We start from the raw sequence: 16,954 nt of genomic DNA, 5'->3' as shown, positions 1-16,954 counted from the left end.
ATTTGTTAATTTAATGTTTATGATGACCTTATGAAATAGTATAGTGCAGTGATTTTCAAACCTCCCTTTCAGGCTTTTTATACTTGCTACATATGTGAACCTAAGCAAGTCACTTAACCGCTCTATGACTCATTGCTAAAGTCAGGATGATAATAACAGCACTTACATCATAGAGTTGCTGCAAACGTCACATGAGTTAACGGACCATATTCAGAATAATGCTTGGATCATAGTAATCATTCAATTAAAGTTTAGCTTGTTACTATACTCCTCATTTTCAGACAAAGAATTTGAGGCTCAAAGAGTTCAATTTAGTTGCATAAGCCACTGACCATAACAAACAAGTGGTGGAGTCAGTAAACTCAGGTCTGTTTGACTCCAAAGCTACTAGTGTTAAATGTCCCCATTGTCAGTGACAATACTCAAATATTCTAAAATCCATGGTCGAATAGTAGTGAATCAACAGTGGCTTCAGCCCAACAGCCTAAATTCTAGTCCTAGCAAGTGTTTCAAAAACCAGCTCCAGACACTCAAAAAGGATCTGCAGAATTTGGACAAAACAAAAATAGGGATTCAGCCTAAACTAGAAAAGACACCATTCTCTCAGCTAAAGCTATCCAAGGGCTGTTTTGTTTGTTTTATTTTGGTTTTTGTCTGCTTGGGAAGTTAGGAGAAATTGGGAGTTTATTTAAATCTCATTATATATAATTTATAGTTTGTTAAAATTGTGTTTAGCCAAAGATAATTCTTATCATTTGGTTTGAATTAAATAATTCTTACATTATCATTCATTGATGCTTCACATGTAGTTCTAATGTAAATTATCCTCCCCAGGTACTATAATATTTTTAGCCTGAATTATTGCAATCATTATTTTGGCAGACAGATGGGGCAAAAGAGGTGAGCAGGCAATTTCCCCAGAAAGGTTTATTCTAATATGGGTGTGCTACTTGTTTCTTGGAGAAAGTCAATGTCTTAAGTAGACCATTCTATAACATTCATATTCAAACCCAAACTCTCAACGTTTCTCCCAAAACCACTTCTACCGTTTCCCCTATATCAGTAAAAGGCAACTTCCTTCTTCCAGTTGCTGAAAACAAAAACCTTCAGAGTCATCCTTGATTATTGATTTTCTGTCATAATCCACATCTGGTATGTCAGCAAGTCCTATTGGCTTTAATTTCAAAATATATCCAGAACTTGACCAGTTCCCCCAATCCTTTCTGTCATCACTCTGATTCAAGTCCTAATCATCATTTTCCTGGATTTCCTCAAGAGCTTCCTAGCCATCTCTGCCTTTCCTTACTTCAGTTACTGCTCTGCCCCAAACCTCCAAGGGTTCCTTCTCACTGAGGGTAAAGTCAAGAGCCTTGCAATGATCTATAGGCCCTATGTCATCTGCCATCAACTACCTTTTTGACCTCATTTCCCACTATTGACTTCATTCAGTCTTTCCAGCCAAACTGCCATCTTTTCTGTGTCTGGAAGAAGTCAGCAGGCTCTTGTCTCTTGGGTTCTCCTCTTCTCTTTTTTCTCCCTAGATGTTCTTCTTCTCCCCCTAGATGTTAGATGTTTATAGGTCTTTACTCAAAAGTCACCTTCCCAGGAACTCCCTATCTAGTATTTCAATCTAGTGTCCCCATGTCCCCACCCCCAGTGTTTGTCATCTCTTCTCTGACTTATCTATATATTTTACTTATTTGTCTTGTTCATTGTCAGCCTCCCCACCAGATTATAAGCTCCAAGAATACAGGATTTTTTCTGCTCCTTCACTTACTGCTGTTTCCCCAGTGTCTGTCACATAAATAGGCACTCAATACATTTTTGTTGAATGTTGCTAAATTTAATTCAGACAGAATTGAAATTATAAACTTTCTACACAAAAGGATAGCTAAGATGTTTTCCACTTATGCACTTGTTAGTTATTCAGAGAGTCCTATTCAATAGTTCTGAAATCAATTTTAATTATCTGACAACATCATACACCAAACTGGGGTATTTATATTTTCTGTTTATCCTACTTTCTGGAACATTTGATAGCAGCTTTTCACCACAAAAACATTTTTAGATTAAAATTACTTTGCCCCCTATGGTTATCTGTGGGCACTGGTAACAAATTGTTTGTTAGTGCTAAGTGAGTCTATGCTGATTGGCCATTGGGAATTCTAACAAACTTTAAATTTCAGCAAAATTTGCCCAGAGACTGCTAATCCTGTGGAAGAAGCCAGGTATTCTGAAGGTAAAAGATACCAGGTAATTTGGCTCTCTTGATATTCTTGATAGCAAATAGCTTTATAATGTAGTTTACATTTTCAAGATCTATGCCATCCAGGTAGGGACATTGCTTTTGAAAATAAATGTATACTGAAAGTATTCCCTACTCAGCATAACTGTGTAATATTTAGTGCTTTGGCTTATAAAATATAAAATGTGTTACCAAGTTCTGGAAATTATCAACTAAAATTGATGGCTTGGTACAACTTCCTCTTTGGTTTAAGTGTTAGCATTATCGAGACCCACAATAACTCAAAGACTCTGCTTTTACTCTATACCTTCACTTACAAACCAGAATAAGGATAATGTGATCATATGCATAGTTTTAAACCTCATCTGTGCAGATATTTTACTGATCAGCATTAAGTCATTTGATAAATGACTTGTGATTTCTAAAATGCTTGGATGGCTAAATTATAGCTAGAATTAAGATCCTGAAAATTGTATTAATTTAGAAGAGAATAGCCTAGAATTTTAGAATATATTTAATAGTTACATTATTTCTCCAAATGAAAATTTTTACCTTGAAATGTTTAAAGATTGCACAGTGTTTAGATTATTTTTCCCATTAAAAGTGTTTTCCCAAATAATCTCAAAGAGTGGTGTAAATTTTTTTATTTCTCATATTGGTTGCTATATTTCTGTGTGGTAGTCAGAAAAATACTTAATATTCATTAAAAATCAACAGATTAGTAATCCACAGTTATACTGACTTTTTTTTTTTTCAATAATGGCTACTTGACTTAAATGGGCCCACTAGATCCTCTGACTATATTCACCAAAGTGTAAACATGTACCTTTATCCCTAGCTAAATGGTAATGTTCAAACATAATTTTTTGAGCTCAATATAAATTATTGTTTGCCTTTAAATCAACTACGTGTAGATTTTTCTGTAATAAGATGAAAGAATAAAAATTTACTCAAGATGGCATAGACTCTTTATTAAGAACACTGTCTCTATGGTTACATTGCCTGGGTACTAATCCCAGTTCTGCCCCCTGGGAATTCAGGGGCAAATTTATTTGACTTTCTGGGTCTATTTCCTAATCTAAAACAGGAATAGTAATGCCATCTAACTCATAGGGTTGTTTTGAGGCTCAATTAATTGAATATATAGAGAATTTTAGGACAGTGGTGGCTCGTTTTAGAGCTTAATGCATTTTAGCTACTAATATAAGGATTACGTAAATTGTTTCACTCTGGAGCCCACAGATGGCTACTTGCTCAGATATACTGCTGATGAATATAAGGACCTATATTGGGGGACCATCCTGGTAGCAGAGAAGAGTTTATTCCTCACAGTGGAGCCTGCTATGCTGGCCCTCATGTGAGGAATCTGAGTTGTTACACTAACTTAATATTATTATGAGTTATACAAACAATCAAATTAAATGATCTCTCTCTAAAAACAAAAGGGAAAAGTTTGGGCTGACAATAGAACAATATATAAATATAAATATATATAAATAAATATATATATATTTACTTGTTATGTGTATACACACACACATATACATTTCATTTCTATCAACTGACTTGTTTTAATAGCATTGGACAGTTTTCATTTTGACATTATAATAATTATACATATGAAAGCTCTCAAAGTACCTACACTTGGATATAAATTATACTTTTTTTTTTTTAAATACGAAAATGGACAATTGGAGGAAGGATGTTTGTGTATACTTTTGTGTTTTATTTATTATGACTGCAGCTCATAATTGGCATTGCTTTAGGGTAAAATATTATTGTCTTTTTGCAGAGAGTCTCGAAGATGCAAATTGTTTGTTTGGGACTCCTTCTTTTCAGCGTGACCTGGGCAGCACCAGTAAGCATTTACCAATTCAGTTATATGCATCATAGTATCTCTTGCTCTATTTTTTTTAAAGCATGTTGTTTAAATTAGTAACCCCTACTTAGTTTAGTTGTAATAAAGTACCAAGCAAACAGAAAGCATCCAGCACTTGACACGAATGTCTAACACCAAGGAGGACTTCAATGAGCATGTGCTGAATTACAAAATGTCAACATGTTGCCTTTTAAGAAATGCCAAAAAGAGTTGTTTTTGAGAAAATTAATAGCCAGCCACAGTGTTTCAAATCAGCTAATTTTAATCAGTAAATGCGCAGGGACCCAAATTATAGCTAAAGAACTTCTCAATATTTTAAAACTGAAAAAAAAAAAACCGACCTGATTGTTTTAAGGCTGACCAACTAAATTTTGTATATACATGATAATGGAAAAAAACCAGACCTTTCCTGTAATTCTTGCAACACCCCAACACTGTGAAATGCTGCTAATGATTTTCACTTCATCAGCAAGGCTAAAAATGGGAAAAAGGACCCCTAGGTTTAACATAAATTGAACTGCAATTTCCTTTTGTATCTTTTCTTCCCTCTGATTTACCCAGATGGGTACTCAGGATGTGACTAAATTATCTTGTGAAAATGCTGAGTGCTACCAATATTTTCTATAGTGTAGACACAGTGCTAATTAGATAATGTATGAAAAGCATCCTAGCTTTTCAGAGCAACCATTCCAGTTGGAGAGCATGGAAATAAGTAGTCATCCTGTTGCTGGAAGTACTTAAATATAGGTCTTGAGCAAGTGAGTGACCAGTTAGGTAATCCAGTGATGAGCATGAACCATACCATCTAGTGAGGACAGCAGAAGTTGAGGAAAGCATGGCCCCTCTTAGCACATATCCTTTCACAGTCCTGTGGTGGGCTATACTGCTTAAAATAGACATCTGCCAGCCCCAATCCACACAACTCAGCTCAATCATCACCACAGAGGCATGTGCTTAGGCGTGACGGGGGTTGAGTGGGTCTTGCTGACCCAGCTCAATCCCGCCAGCTGAGGACAAATCTATTTCGAGCAACATATTCCCAGGAACAGCTGGAATGGCACCCTGTGACCATTTTCCAGTAAATGTTATGTCAATATCCATCCAGTTACCACTGGTCAAGAGAGGGAGCCAGCATCCTTCCCAGAGGGAGACACAATGCCCTCTCCATTACAGGGCCACATTCAAGCGTGGGAGAATTGCAAAGTGAATGTGGGGGAAGAAGGGAGGGATGCGTCTTTCAGATGAAAGAGGCTCAGCAAGGACATAGAGACAAAATTTGTAATTATGAATGGCTAAATGTAATGTTTTCTCCCAGATATATAGATCTCATTTGAGCAATTACCTCAATTGTTTAATAATAGATTGTGGTATCAGAAATTAGAATGTACTGAGTCCCTCACATCTGTTTTGGAATTACAATCCAGATTCAAACTGTAGGGGGAAAAAAGTTTTCTTCAACCTTCTTTGGGTCTGTGGCTCAGTCAGCAAATTAAACTGACAGACACAGATTAACAGGAGAAAAGCACACAAATGTTATTAAACTTCTACATGCACATGGAAGCCTTCACAAGAGAATGAAGACCGAAAGAGGTGACCAAAGCAGGAAGCTTTATACCTTTTAGACAAACAATTTGTGACAATTTGGTAAGACAAAGGGGTTTGGGTTAGTAGTCCAACAAGGGCTAGGTAGTCCTTATCTTCCTTAATGAGGAGGATTAAGTTAGTTTAACAAAATTTCCTGTGGATTCTTCTGATGCCATCTCTGAACTGATAAGAGTCTATCTCCAGTAACAGGAGAATTGGTTTCCTGCCTTGAGGCTGAAAAGGGGAACGTATTCTGCATTTTCTACTTCTTAATTGCCTTCAGTTCAAAATAATTTTTTTTGTTTATTTATTTATTTTGAGAGAGAGCGAACACAGAGGAGGGGCAGAGGAAGAGGGGGACAGGATCTTGCACTATCAGCACAGAGCCCAACGTGGGGCTCAAACTCATGAACCGTGAGATCATGACCTGAGCCAGTCAAGGGTCAGATGCTTAACCAACTGAGCCACCCAGGTACCCCCAGTTCAAAATAACTTTTATGTCAAAGAAGCATATTTTGGGGGTGACATTTTGGTTTCCTTCAAAAATAAAACTTGAAAATGGGAGAAAAGATGGTTATTGGGCCATGCAATTCAATTAATATTCATCAACATGCAGTAGACTACAAAGACTCTAAGTTATTGTTGTAAGTTCATGATTATCATGAACTATATTAAAGTATTCTATCTTACCGAGTATAATTTTTAATTCATGCGTATGTGTGTTCTATAAGAAGATGCCGAATACCCCAACCTGTTGGGTTCTTTTTTTCTCTTGTTTAATATCTACCCATCTCATTTTTAGGTTTCTCTTCTCTGTAGCCTCATATTCAGAATTATTTTCACAGTGTTGATACTTTTGAGAAATGATACAATGATCTAAATTTACATGCACAGGCTAATAGAAGAACCAACATAAGAAAAAATGTCAATAATGGATTGAATTATAAAATATGCCTTGAAGGTACTTCATGTAAAATTCAGGAACATTTCCTCTTATTATTTTTTTTTTTGCATATAGCAGGCGACTTAAAAATTTATTATTTTAACCCTGTAACTTTGAGACTGAGGATTCAGTTAAAATATCTCCTTCACTTCGACAACTACCACCACTTTAAGCATAGGCAACTTTGTTTCTTCTACTGCCTATGTAGATATAAATTTTATAGCTTACAAACTGTAAAGTGCTATGTAAATATTGGTATTATTGGCAAGCTATTTTTGTTTCTAGCATGTAATGGAATGTTAGGCAGATCTGCCTTGGAGCCAAGCCAATAGCACACTTTTAGTAAAGTATTGAATTTATTTCTAAGATAATTTTATCAGTCAGCGTCCCATCAGGAAAATAAAACCCACAATAGGGTGGGTGTTCAATAGAGGGATTTTATTTGGAGGATAATTATAAAGTAATAGGACAAAGAGAAAGAGCAAATCAAGGGTGGTGAGGCAACCTAAAATTGAAGCTACTAGCACCCCTTGGGCTGAAGAAACAAGGAAGGAGGTGCTGTTCTCTGTGCCCTGAGGGGGGGGGGGGCAACGAATATAGGACCACAAAAGAGGTATGTCCATCCCAGAGATGCAACCCCAGAGAGAGCCTTGGTCGCTCTCCTTCTACCCTTCAAGCTCAAGCTAGGCCTCCCATCATCCAAACCCAGACTGAACCCAGATGGCAAATGAGCTTGGGAAATGTAGTTTGTAGAGGTCATCCCAGAGAGAGCAGAAGTACAATATCCGAAAGGATAATTGCCTAGATCTTATTGCAGAAAAATATAGAACATTAAAGTTTATTCAGGAAGCATACTTTCTAGGTAGATACGACCTTTTTATTTCATCTTTCTCTTGAGGGTTTCTCTCTCTTCTATGACTGATACCACCATGATGCCTACTTCCACTTTAGCACATGCATTTAAACACAAACTAATCCCACCCATTGGTTCCTCTTCTCAAATCTGAGATAACCTAGGAATTTCAAAAATAAATAAGAAAATAAAAATACTGGGACTAAAAGAATTATGTCTGTTCTTCCACAGCAGGCTTGCTCCAAAATTCTCAGGTCCCCTTCTGAATGCTCTCCTGTGACACCTAAATTTTAGCCCCAAAGCCTGGAACAAGCTGCCTGTAGCTATTCCTTTCTAGTTCCTGGCATTTTCTGCACTTCAATAGCTGCCTCTCACCCCAGGTATTCTCAAGATCTTTGGACACTTTCATATCAGATCAAGAGAAAGTATTTGTCCCGATACATAGGCCACTGCATTTTCCTTTCCCTGAAAGAAATCTCTGCTCAGGTGACTGGCAACAACAAAGTCCCATTCCTGGGTGTGATCCCAACCCTTACATACAGGGCTATGGTTTTACTCTTGCTGGACCATTAGCAACATCAGTTCTTTGTTCATACAGCAATTACTAAACTTATACAATCAATACACACATACAATCCACATTATCAGATTCTGATTTCGGTTCACTGATACTGAACAACTCTCCATGTGCCAGTGAAAACTTCTTTTTCAGTTGATATCAGAGACATCCATGCTTCCACATCTGGAGTGGCACCCCTCCCCCAGCCTGGCAATACTCCTGTGCCTGAATGTGGTTCTATAATGGAGATGGCCTTGTCTCCCTCTGGAGGAGGAATACGGGCTCCCTCTTCTGCAAAGACTAACATAAATATGACTGTAATGTATGCATCTTCTTTGGTTGGAATGATTTTCCACACTGAATAGTACAACCCAGTCAGAGAAAAATAAATGAGACAATTATTGTGCGCACAAGTGGATGAAAGAATGAATGTTTGGTGAAGTTTTATTTTTGTTCCCTTCCAGACATTTCAACCACAGACTGAGAAAACTAAGGAAGACTGTGTGGAAGAACAGAGGGTAAACAGAATTATTTTTCTCAAATAAACCTATTTCAACTCTGTAAAGAAAAAAGTCATGAGAGGAAATTTTTAACTGTCAAAATATTCTTGTGCACTTAGAATGGAGATGCAAAATTATACAACGTAATTTTGGCACTTAATTCACACAATGTGTGATAGAAGAGAGAAACATTCTGAATTGAGATTTGTTTCTCTTCACTGTGATTTCTTTCTTCAGAGGGAGAAGTGAGTAAAACTTCTGGTGTATTATTAGCAAACTATTTTCCCCACACACGTACACGAGAACAAAACAACAAATGAGGGAGAAAGCAAAGGGCGGGGAGTTAACAAATCTTATGTTTATGTGGGGTTAGTTGTCCATATGCATCCAGAAAATTAAACAAGTATCCTCAGCATTTCTTGTCACCAAATTGCAGCCTACCATGGTTTCTCACAGCAGTCTCAGAAAATTCTGTTCTAGGACCTAACAATCTTCTGTCCTTTATCTCAGCTGAAAATTACAAAGGCAAATGCTGCAAACATAAGAGAGCCTGAATGTTCATGCTGTGAGTTTTTCCAGTTAGACATCAGACATGAATACTGTAAAACCTGCATTTCTCCTAATCCTTACAAGGCCCTCCACCTGAAAATATTTCCAAAGACTCCATTTCCATTGAAATTTGGTAATAAAATTAATACACCCTGCGAGAGAGAGAGAGAGCAGTTGATAGTCATCCTTAGGGAAAACAGATTTACAGGCATGTAGAAAAGAAAGGGACAAGTTTTATGCTTAGAAGCTGGCTGATACATGCTCTCTTATGGTTATAAGAAGCACTACCATTTGTCAGAGGCAGAATTTGACTTCACCTAAGTTAAAGAATGTCTTGTACAACCAAAAAGAGAACCAGAAAACTTAATATGATATAAACACATCTTAATATAATGTTATGTCTTTGTAGATAACGTATAAAGGCCACCATGAGAAACATGGGTATTACATGTTTAAGTATGTTTACACATCTTCTGGGAGGAAAAATCACACTGACATAAAGGTAAGCTCAATCTCTGAGTGAAGTTCCTTATCATGAGCCAAACTCTGGACAAACCCTAGGGGAAAACCATAGAGGAGACAAGCTTACTTTTGATTACTCTGGGTTTCTCTCTGTGGCTGGTGCCTTCGTCCTTTTCCCACCGTCCCTGGCTCCTTAAGCATCTCTGCTATAGAACTCTGTGTTCCAGAGCTTTCCTGACACAGATGGTTCACTCCTGCCCTGACCAAATCCTGCCCTGCTTTGGGACCTACCCCTGCAGATGTGGTACTGTGGACCCCCAATGCCTGTGCCTTTTTCTTATTGCTTCTGAGTAACACCTGATCTTTTATAAGGAAATTTTCTGAGCATATTCTATCATATGCTCCAATGGTGAGGTTAGATGGCTATTGGAGAAATCATTTTAGACTAAAGAGTGACATGCTTTAGTTCCCCTTAAATTCATTCCACTGACAACTCCATCTGGGTCAGGATGCTTGGAAAAGAAAGAATAAGGGCCTTGTCCCTGGAGTGGGACAATAATTCTTTTCATTCAGTCCCTTCTTGCAGATTCATTGGCCAAAGAGCTGGAAACAGCTTAAAATGCCATCAGCAAAAGGACTATTTACTGTTTCCAAATCTGGTTTCGTTTCTCATGAAAGTAGTAGTTTCTATTCAGAATGTTATTTTGTTCTGCTCGTTATTCTTTAGATGGCATCTCTAAGACTAACTGCCTGTTACATTTGTTATATGGAGTAAATTGAAACTTATATGTGGTAATCAATATATGTTGAGCTCTTCCTGTTGTGCAAGATACTATGTGAGATAAAATAATTGAGAAAAGTTAACGCTTTCTCTCCAGGAACTTAGAGTTAGACAAGAAAAAAAAAAAGGCGCTCATAAAAGTCATTATAACTCAAGACAGAATACGCAAAGTGCTGTGGGAATAGTACCCCCAAAACCATGCTTCTAGGGACTTGGAGTAGAAAAAGATCAGTTCCTAGCCTGGTGTTTAAGGAAAGCTACGTAATGGACATAATGGAGCTGGGCCTTGGAGGATGAGTAGAATTTGAGCAAACAAGTAGGTGATAGAGGACACTCTCCACAAAACTCCACAAAAAGAATACTATGAACCAGGGAATGGAGAGAGAAAAGCAGAGCATAGAAAATCTCCAGCCCACTGATACAAGAACCATCATGTGGTCAGTGATGCAACCAGAAGTCATTTAACATAACAAATGTAAAAATGATTGACCATCACATTCCACAGTTTAAAAGTTGTTTCACATTTTCATTTATAAAAGAACTCTATTCAGTCTTTTGTGAAATGCACACCATTAGTATACCTGCTACTGTTTTTAAAGCTTGATAGCACCAAAAAGAAAACAAAACTTCCCATGCACAGTAGGGAGAGAAAAAAAATAAGAAGAGATTATTATAATTTGTGGATTTGCTAATGCACATGTTTAACTCAAATAGCTGTATTCACAATGAGCAAATGAACTTGATTGCAAAGGAAAATATAAATGTCCATGTAAAACTAAGACTCAATGATTTAAAATAAGTCAAATGTTTAAAGTACTTTTTATCCAGAAATAATCCACTATAAAGTTTGTTTCTATTGTGTTTTTTCCTCATAGAAAAATCTTAAATACCCGTGCTCTTTGCATAGTGTACCTACTCTCAATGAGTGCTTGGCTGAGGGATCAAGAAAGACCATTTGGCACCTCTTGCCTCCTGTTTCACTAAATGTGATTCCCCATTACCCTGGCTTCCCTGAATGTGGGCTTTCGATGTCCTTTATCTTCCCTACACATTTGCTCTGTGAGGGCAAGCTTCCAGCTGACTACACTGTTTTCCTCCATCTGGGAGTTCTCATGTATTTTCACATATTTAGTTAATACATCCAAGAAAATGTCCACATGCTCAACAAGAGCCAACAGACTGAAGTGGTGGCCAAAAAAAGGGGGCGGGAGAGACAAAATTAAGCTGCATTAGTAAAAACAGGGCTGCTGCCAGGGCAAGGAAGCTACTAGATGCTGTGTGCTCTGGGCTGCTCAGGCTATATCAGAGTCTGGGGTTGTTTGGGACCCCACAGGCTAAAGGAGATCCACGGTACGATGACAGGACTGAACATAGTGACCTAATAATTGACAATTGCAAGTGTCAACTTGGAGAAGAGAAAGCAGTGAGTTTGGAGGAAATCTTAACTTTTCAAAACATTAGAAAGTTTGCACATGAAAGAGGAAATAAATTAATGATTATTGCTTTAGGAAAAAAAGAAATACTAGTTACTAGTTGCAGGTTAAAAAAAACTTGAAAAAATAGAATATAATGAAAATTAGAATATAAATGAAAAGATCTCACATAAAACATAACAAGCAGTTAGCCCAAAAAGTGTTCAAGGAGGGAACAGCTGACCATAGGTCATGATGCCAGGAAGGACTGGTACTAGGTGACCCTGAAGGGCTGTGATGCCTATCTCCAACTGAATATTGCTTTTTCAAGCTCAGGTGCTACATTCTCACAACACCAATATGTCTAAAAGTAAAGCCAGTATCTTTTTCTCTTGTCTTCATTTTTACAGATCAATACTGCAGCCCATTATCGTTATTAACTTTTCCTCTATTTGGGCACCAACAGAAGGTTTTTTTCTTTGTAATGTTTTCATCTGGCATTACCCTAATCCAAGTGATTGTATCTCAGGTGTGGGCATTGCAGCATCCTCCTAACTGTTCTTACTGCTGTTCCTCCTAAACGCTGATTTTTATTGTTAGTCCCTTGCTCATAAATCTTCACTAGCTCTTCATTCTCTGCAAAATAAATCCAAATTCTTTGCCCTAGAGGCTCAGGCTCTACAGATCTCCAGCACTTTGTAAGTCTGTGAGAGCCCCAGTTGGAAATGAGGTCCCTCCCCCACTCCTCCACCCCCCACCCTCTATGCCCCTGCAGGACTATTGTCTCTGCCATTCCATAAGTCATCACGTATTGCTTAGAACATGTGGCACTCAGCCCAATTTCTTACATGTTCCAGCCCCTCAATAAATATCTCTTATTCTTCATTTTGTATTACTTACCAGTTCAAAGGCCTATGTCCCGGTGTTGTCAATTTTATCTTACGCTACGATTTTGAGGTGAAGAGAAAGTATGTTATTTGTTTCATCTATCATTGCTCTGTTGCTCAAGAGCTCCTACCCATGAGTTAATGGAAGGGGGGAGGGAGCATGCAGAAATTAATTTCAATTCAACCTGCTTAAACTTAAGGTTATTAAATCACTGTAATAGTTCTTTAAGCAAGTATTTTAGTTTCTTTTGGATAAAAACATTCAGATCCTCACTCTCCCTCCTTTTCTAAGGTGGCATACAGGCATATGAGACAGTAGGATATGGCTTACATACATACCCCCTACATACCATATACCATATGAACACACATGGGTAACACCACAGTGGAGGGAAAGACGTGGAATCCTCAGACATGCGTGGACAATGCTGCTTCACCACTTGTGTGCTTCCTACCCTGCTTGTATCCTAAGATGAAGTCTCTGGCTACCATCGCTTAGGATCAGTATAGTACAGTCTTATTTGGGGCCCAGTAGTGTTTCAGCCTCTCTTGGCTTAGACTCCTCTATGTCTGAGTATGTCTCACTTTTGTCCATAATGTGTATGCTCCATCTACATTGCTCCTTTTAGAGTCACCTCATTCCCTCCACAGTGACACCTTCTGGAAAGCTCCTGAACAGACTTGCAGATGCTTCCATATCTAGCCTGTGCCACAGGGAAACTGTTGAGTGGCATGGGCAAAGTTGATCTCAGCCCCTCTTTTTGACCACATTGTTCTGCCAAGCTTATTGCAACTGGGCTGCACCCCAGGTTGGTTAAATACAGCCTATGAAGCAGCATCTTTGCAGACTTCCCCAAAACAAGGATAAATTGAGATATATGGATAAACACTTTATTTTTCTTCTCCACTTTCTCCTTTCATTCTGTTATCATTCAGGGACATTCCTTGTCCAGATCTCCATTACTTAAACTTTATGATCTAGAACTGTAGTTCCCAAATGTGGTCTACAGACCAGCAGCTATCAACATCAGCTGGGCAATGTTATTGAATGCAAATTCTAGAGCCCCACTCCAGGAAACTCTGGCCATTGGTTTCAACAATATTTGTTTTAGTAAGCCTTCCAAATGGTTCTGATAAATGCTAAATTTGAGAACTATTGATCTAGACTATCCAATTTGGCTTATTGCATGACAAGCAGGGAAGAAAAGAAAATTAATGAATCCTTTTTTCTGACAATGACTGGGTTTGGAACACTGAAAATTCTTTGAATGTCAAAAACTTAGTATCACCTAGATTCATCTATTTGTCTATTTTCTGAAAACAAGAAGAAAAAAAAAAGAAATGAAAAGAAAATCTTCCTTTAGGCAGATAAATACCTCTGAAGACCAGGGCAAGAGCAAAGAGAAAGAATAATTATTTTTTAAAATATGAACTACATTTCACTTGCAATGACTTACTAGTCACAAGAAGAGGACTTTTTTTTGGCTAAAAATATTGCTATAACCAATTTGCATTTAAACATCTTAAGATTTGGTGCAGTACTCATAAAAATTTTAATAGTGAACTTTTCACTTTTAGTCTAAATATCTGTCTTTGTCTCAACAACAAACAATGTTGTCATTGAAATTTTAACCATGGTTTCAATTTCTTTTATTTTATCAATTATGTCTCTATGTTTGAGGAGGACCACTCTTGAAGCATATGCTCCTTAAATTCAGGTCCTCCTTCAAAATCAGGACCTAATCTACATTTCCAAATTTATTTCTTATTCGTTTCTTTAGAATTTCTATATTCAAACCACAGTTTTATTCATATTATCTTTCAGATGTTTCCTATTTCCAAACATTTAAATGTGCCACTTATTCTTAAAATATTCTCCCTGCTTTCCTACCATATATCTGGATCCTACCCATCCTTTCAGCCTTGCTCATTCTTTGTCCATGAAACTTACTTTGGCCATTCCAGAATTATCTCTACCAACAAACCTCTATTGAGTTAATAGTCTTTCTTTTAAGTATCTGGTGGGTAATTCTTTTTAAATTGCCTAAGAATTATTAGATTTTTAAAATTTAACATGAAATAATACTTTATGTTGAAAATTACACTTTAGCAGGAAGAAAAGAAGAAAGAAAGTATTGCTCATCACAATTCTGGTAAAAGAAGAAATCAAGAACCAGCACCTAAAGAAAACATTGTCCAGGAAAGAGAGAAAAGCTTGTCCATTGTTGGAGCCAATGAAAATAATCAAAGTAGCAAAACCCAAACTCCTTTTGAAAACAGACAGGCAACAAATGAAGATGATACTATTAATAACAAAGAAAATGCCCACAGTGACCAAAAGAGATACATTTATCCTGAATCCACTGGGAATAATGGGGTTGATGATGGAGACAATGCTATCAGCAAACTACGTGACCAAGAAGAATATGGTACAGCTCTTATTAGAAATAATATGCAACATATAATGGAGCCAGGGACTGTGACTGAACTCTTGGCAGAAGAAAACAAAGAGAACCAACACAGAAATGTTCTAAGCAAAATCCCAGCAAGTGTGAACTATATTAAAGTCCCCTCAAAAGATAGGAGGAATTATCAAAGAGATCCCCAAGCTCAGAACATTCCAGTTAAAAGCAAAAGCACACGCCTTACTCAATACAACACTGACTATTCAAAACAGCTCCCAAAACTCAAAAAAATCCCCAGTGATTTTGAAGGCAGTGGTTACCCAGATCTTCAAGGGAGGGGGGACAATGATATCTCTTTCAGTGGAGATGGTCAACCTTTTAAGGACATTTCTGGTAAAGAGGAACCTATTGGTCCTGACCTAAAAGGTGCAGATATTCAAACAGAGTTTTCTGGCCCGAGTGAAGCCGATGCAAGAGGACCAGGTTACAATGAGATCCCAGAAAAAGAAGAAAATGGCAGAAATACCATTGGAACCAGGGATGAAACGAGGAAAGAAGCAAACACAGCTGATGTAAGCCTAGTAGTGGAGGGCAGCAATGACATCATAGGTAGCACCAACTTTAAGGAACTCCCTGGAAAAGAAGGAAACAGAGTAGATGCCAGCAGCCAAAATGCTCACCAAGGAAAAGTAGAGTTTCATTACCCTCATCCACCCTCAAAAGAGAGAAAAAAAGAAGGCAGTAGTGACATAGCTGAAAGTACTAATTATAATGAAATTCCAAAAAATGGCAAAGGTACTAGTAGAAAAGGCACAGAGCATTCTAATAGGAATCAAGCAATCTCAAATGAAAAACAAAGATTTCCCAGTAAGGGCAAAAGTCAGGGCCGGCTTGTTCCTTCTCGAGATCTAGATAATGAAATTAAAAATGAAATAGGTTCCCATAATGGCCTCAATAATGAGGGAACTATAATAACACACAGCAGAAGAAATCATTATGTTCCCCACAGACAAAATTCTACACGGAATAAGGGTGTGCCACAAAGAAAAAGCTCCTGGGGTTACAGAAAACCCCATTCCAGTAGAAGGTTTAGCCCTCCTAGAAAGCATGACAGTAGTGACTCATCTGACAGTGGCAGTTCCAGTGAGAGTGATGGTGACTAGCCCACTAGAAGTTTCCAGCAGGATGAAAGTTCAAATACCTAGTCGTCTATGATGGGACGAAAAAGGAGAGTCACCTGAGAGCAGACCAGATGAGGAAGGGCAGAGCGGACAATTGAGTAAGCCAAGAAACCTGGCCTCCTCACGAGATTTATTGTTTTCATAATGGTCACAGTAAGAAATTCAAAGTTATGACGCTTTTTTTAAAGAAGAAAAATTAAGGATTTGTGGAATAGGAGTCATTTAAAAATAGTTTGTGAATGTCACAAAAGCCTTCCTTTGTTGTTTGCTCTATAGATATGAAAATCAACAATCTCTCTCCTATGATAATCTGTAATTAAATAATCTATAAGAAAGTCTGCTGTCTGTGGTGCTTCATTTCAGAGGCAACAAGATTAGTTCTGTTTCTGGCAAAGGCAGTGTTATGAAGTTAATCCCTTGAGTAAATCTCAACCATTTTCCCGAATCCCACTGTGCTTATGCCAGCATTTCCTTCTTCCTCTGACCCCCCTCTGCTCCAGCAAAGATACCCTGCTTCACGTCTCTCTATACTCCCTTCCTCTGTTGTACATTTATAACTTCTTATAAGGCAAATTTTAGCTCCTGAAACAAATTTCCATGCTATCACTTTTATTAGTTCTACCTCCTTCCAGACAAAGAAGGGGATGGGGTGCAGAGAGGAACAGGGACAATCTGAGGAGAGGACAAATGCAAAGCCTAGACAAAAACTTACTT

At 37.7% G+C, this 16,954-nt stretch overlaps 1 protein-coding gene across 1 annotated transcript; it reads left to right on the top strand.

Moving 5' to 3' along the window:
- The first annotated feature begins 4,038 nt into the window (after positions 1-4,038).
- Positions 4,039-16,487, top strand: MEPE (matrix extracellular phosphoglycoprotein). The gene is made up of 4 exons (XM_045450208.1): positions 4,039-4,103; positions 8,528-8,581; positions 9,522-9,614; positions 14,765-16,487. The coding sequence occupies exons 1-4, from the start codon at positions 4,050-4,052 to the stop codon at positions 16,220-16,222; spliced, it is 1,659 nt and encodes a 552-aa protein (XP_045306164.1). The 5' UTR covers positions 4,039-4,049; the 3' UTR covers positions 16,223-16,487.
- The last annotated feature ends 467 nt before the right edge of the window (positions 16,488-16,954 follow it).

Source organism: Leopardus geoffroyi, chromosome B1, assembly GCF_018350155.1.
Source record: "Leopardus geoffroyi isolate Oge1 chromosome B1, O.geoffroyi_Oge1_pat1.0, whole genome shotgun sequence".
NCBI lineage: Eukaryota > Metazoa > Chordata > Mammalia > Carnivora > Felidae > Leopardus > Leopardus geoffroyi.
This window is presented reverse-complemented; position numbering and strand designations above follow the sequence as displayed.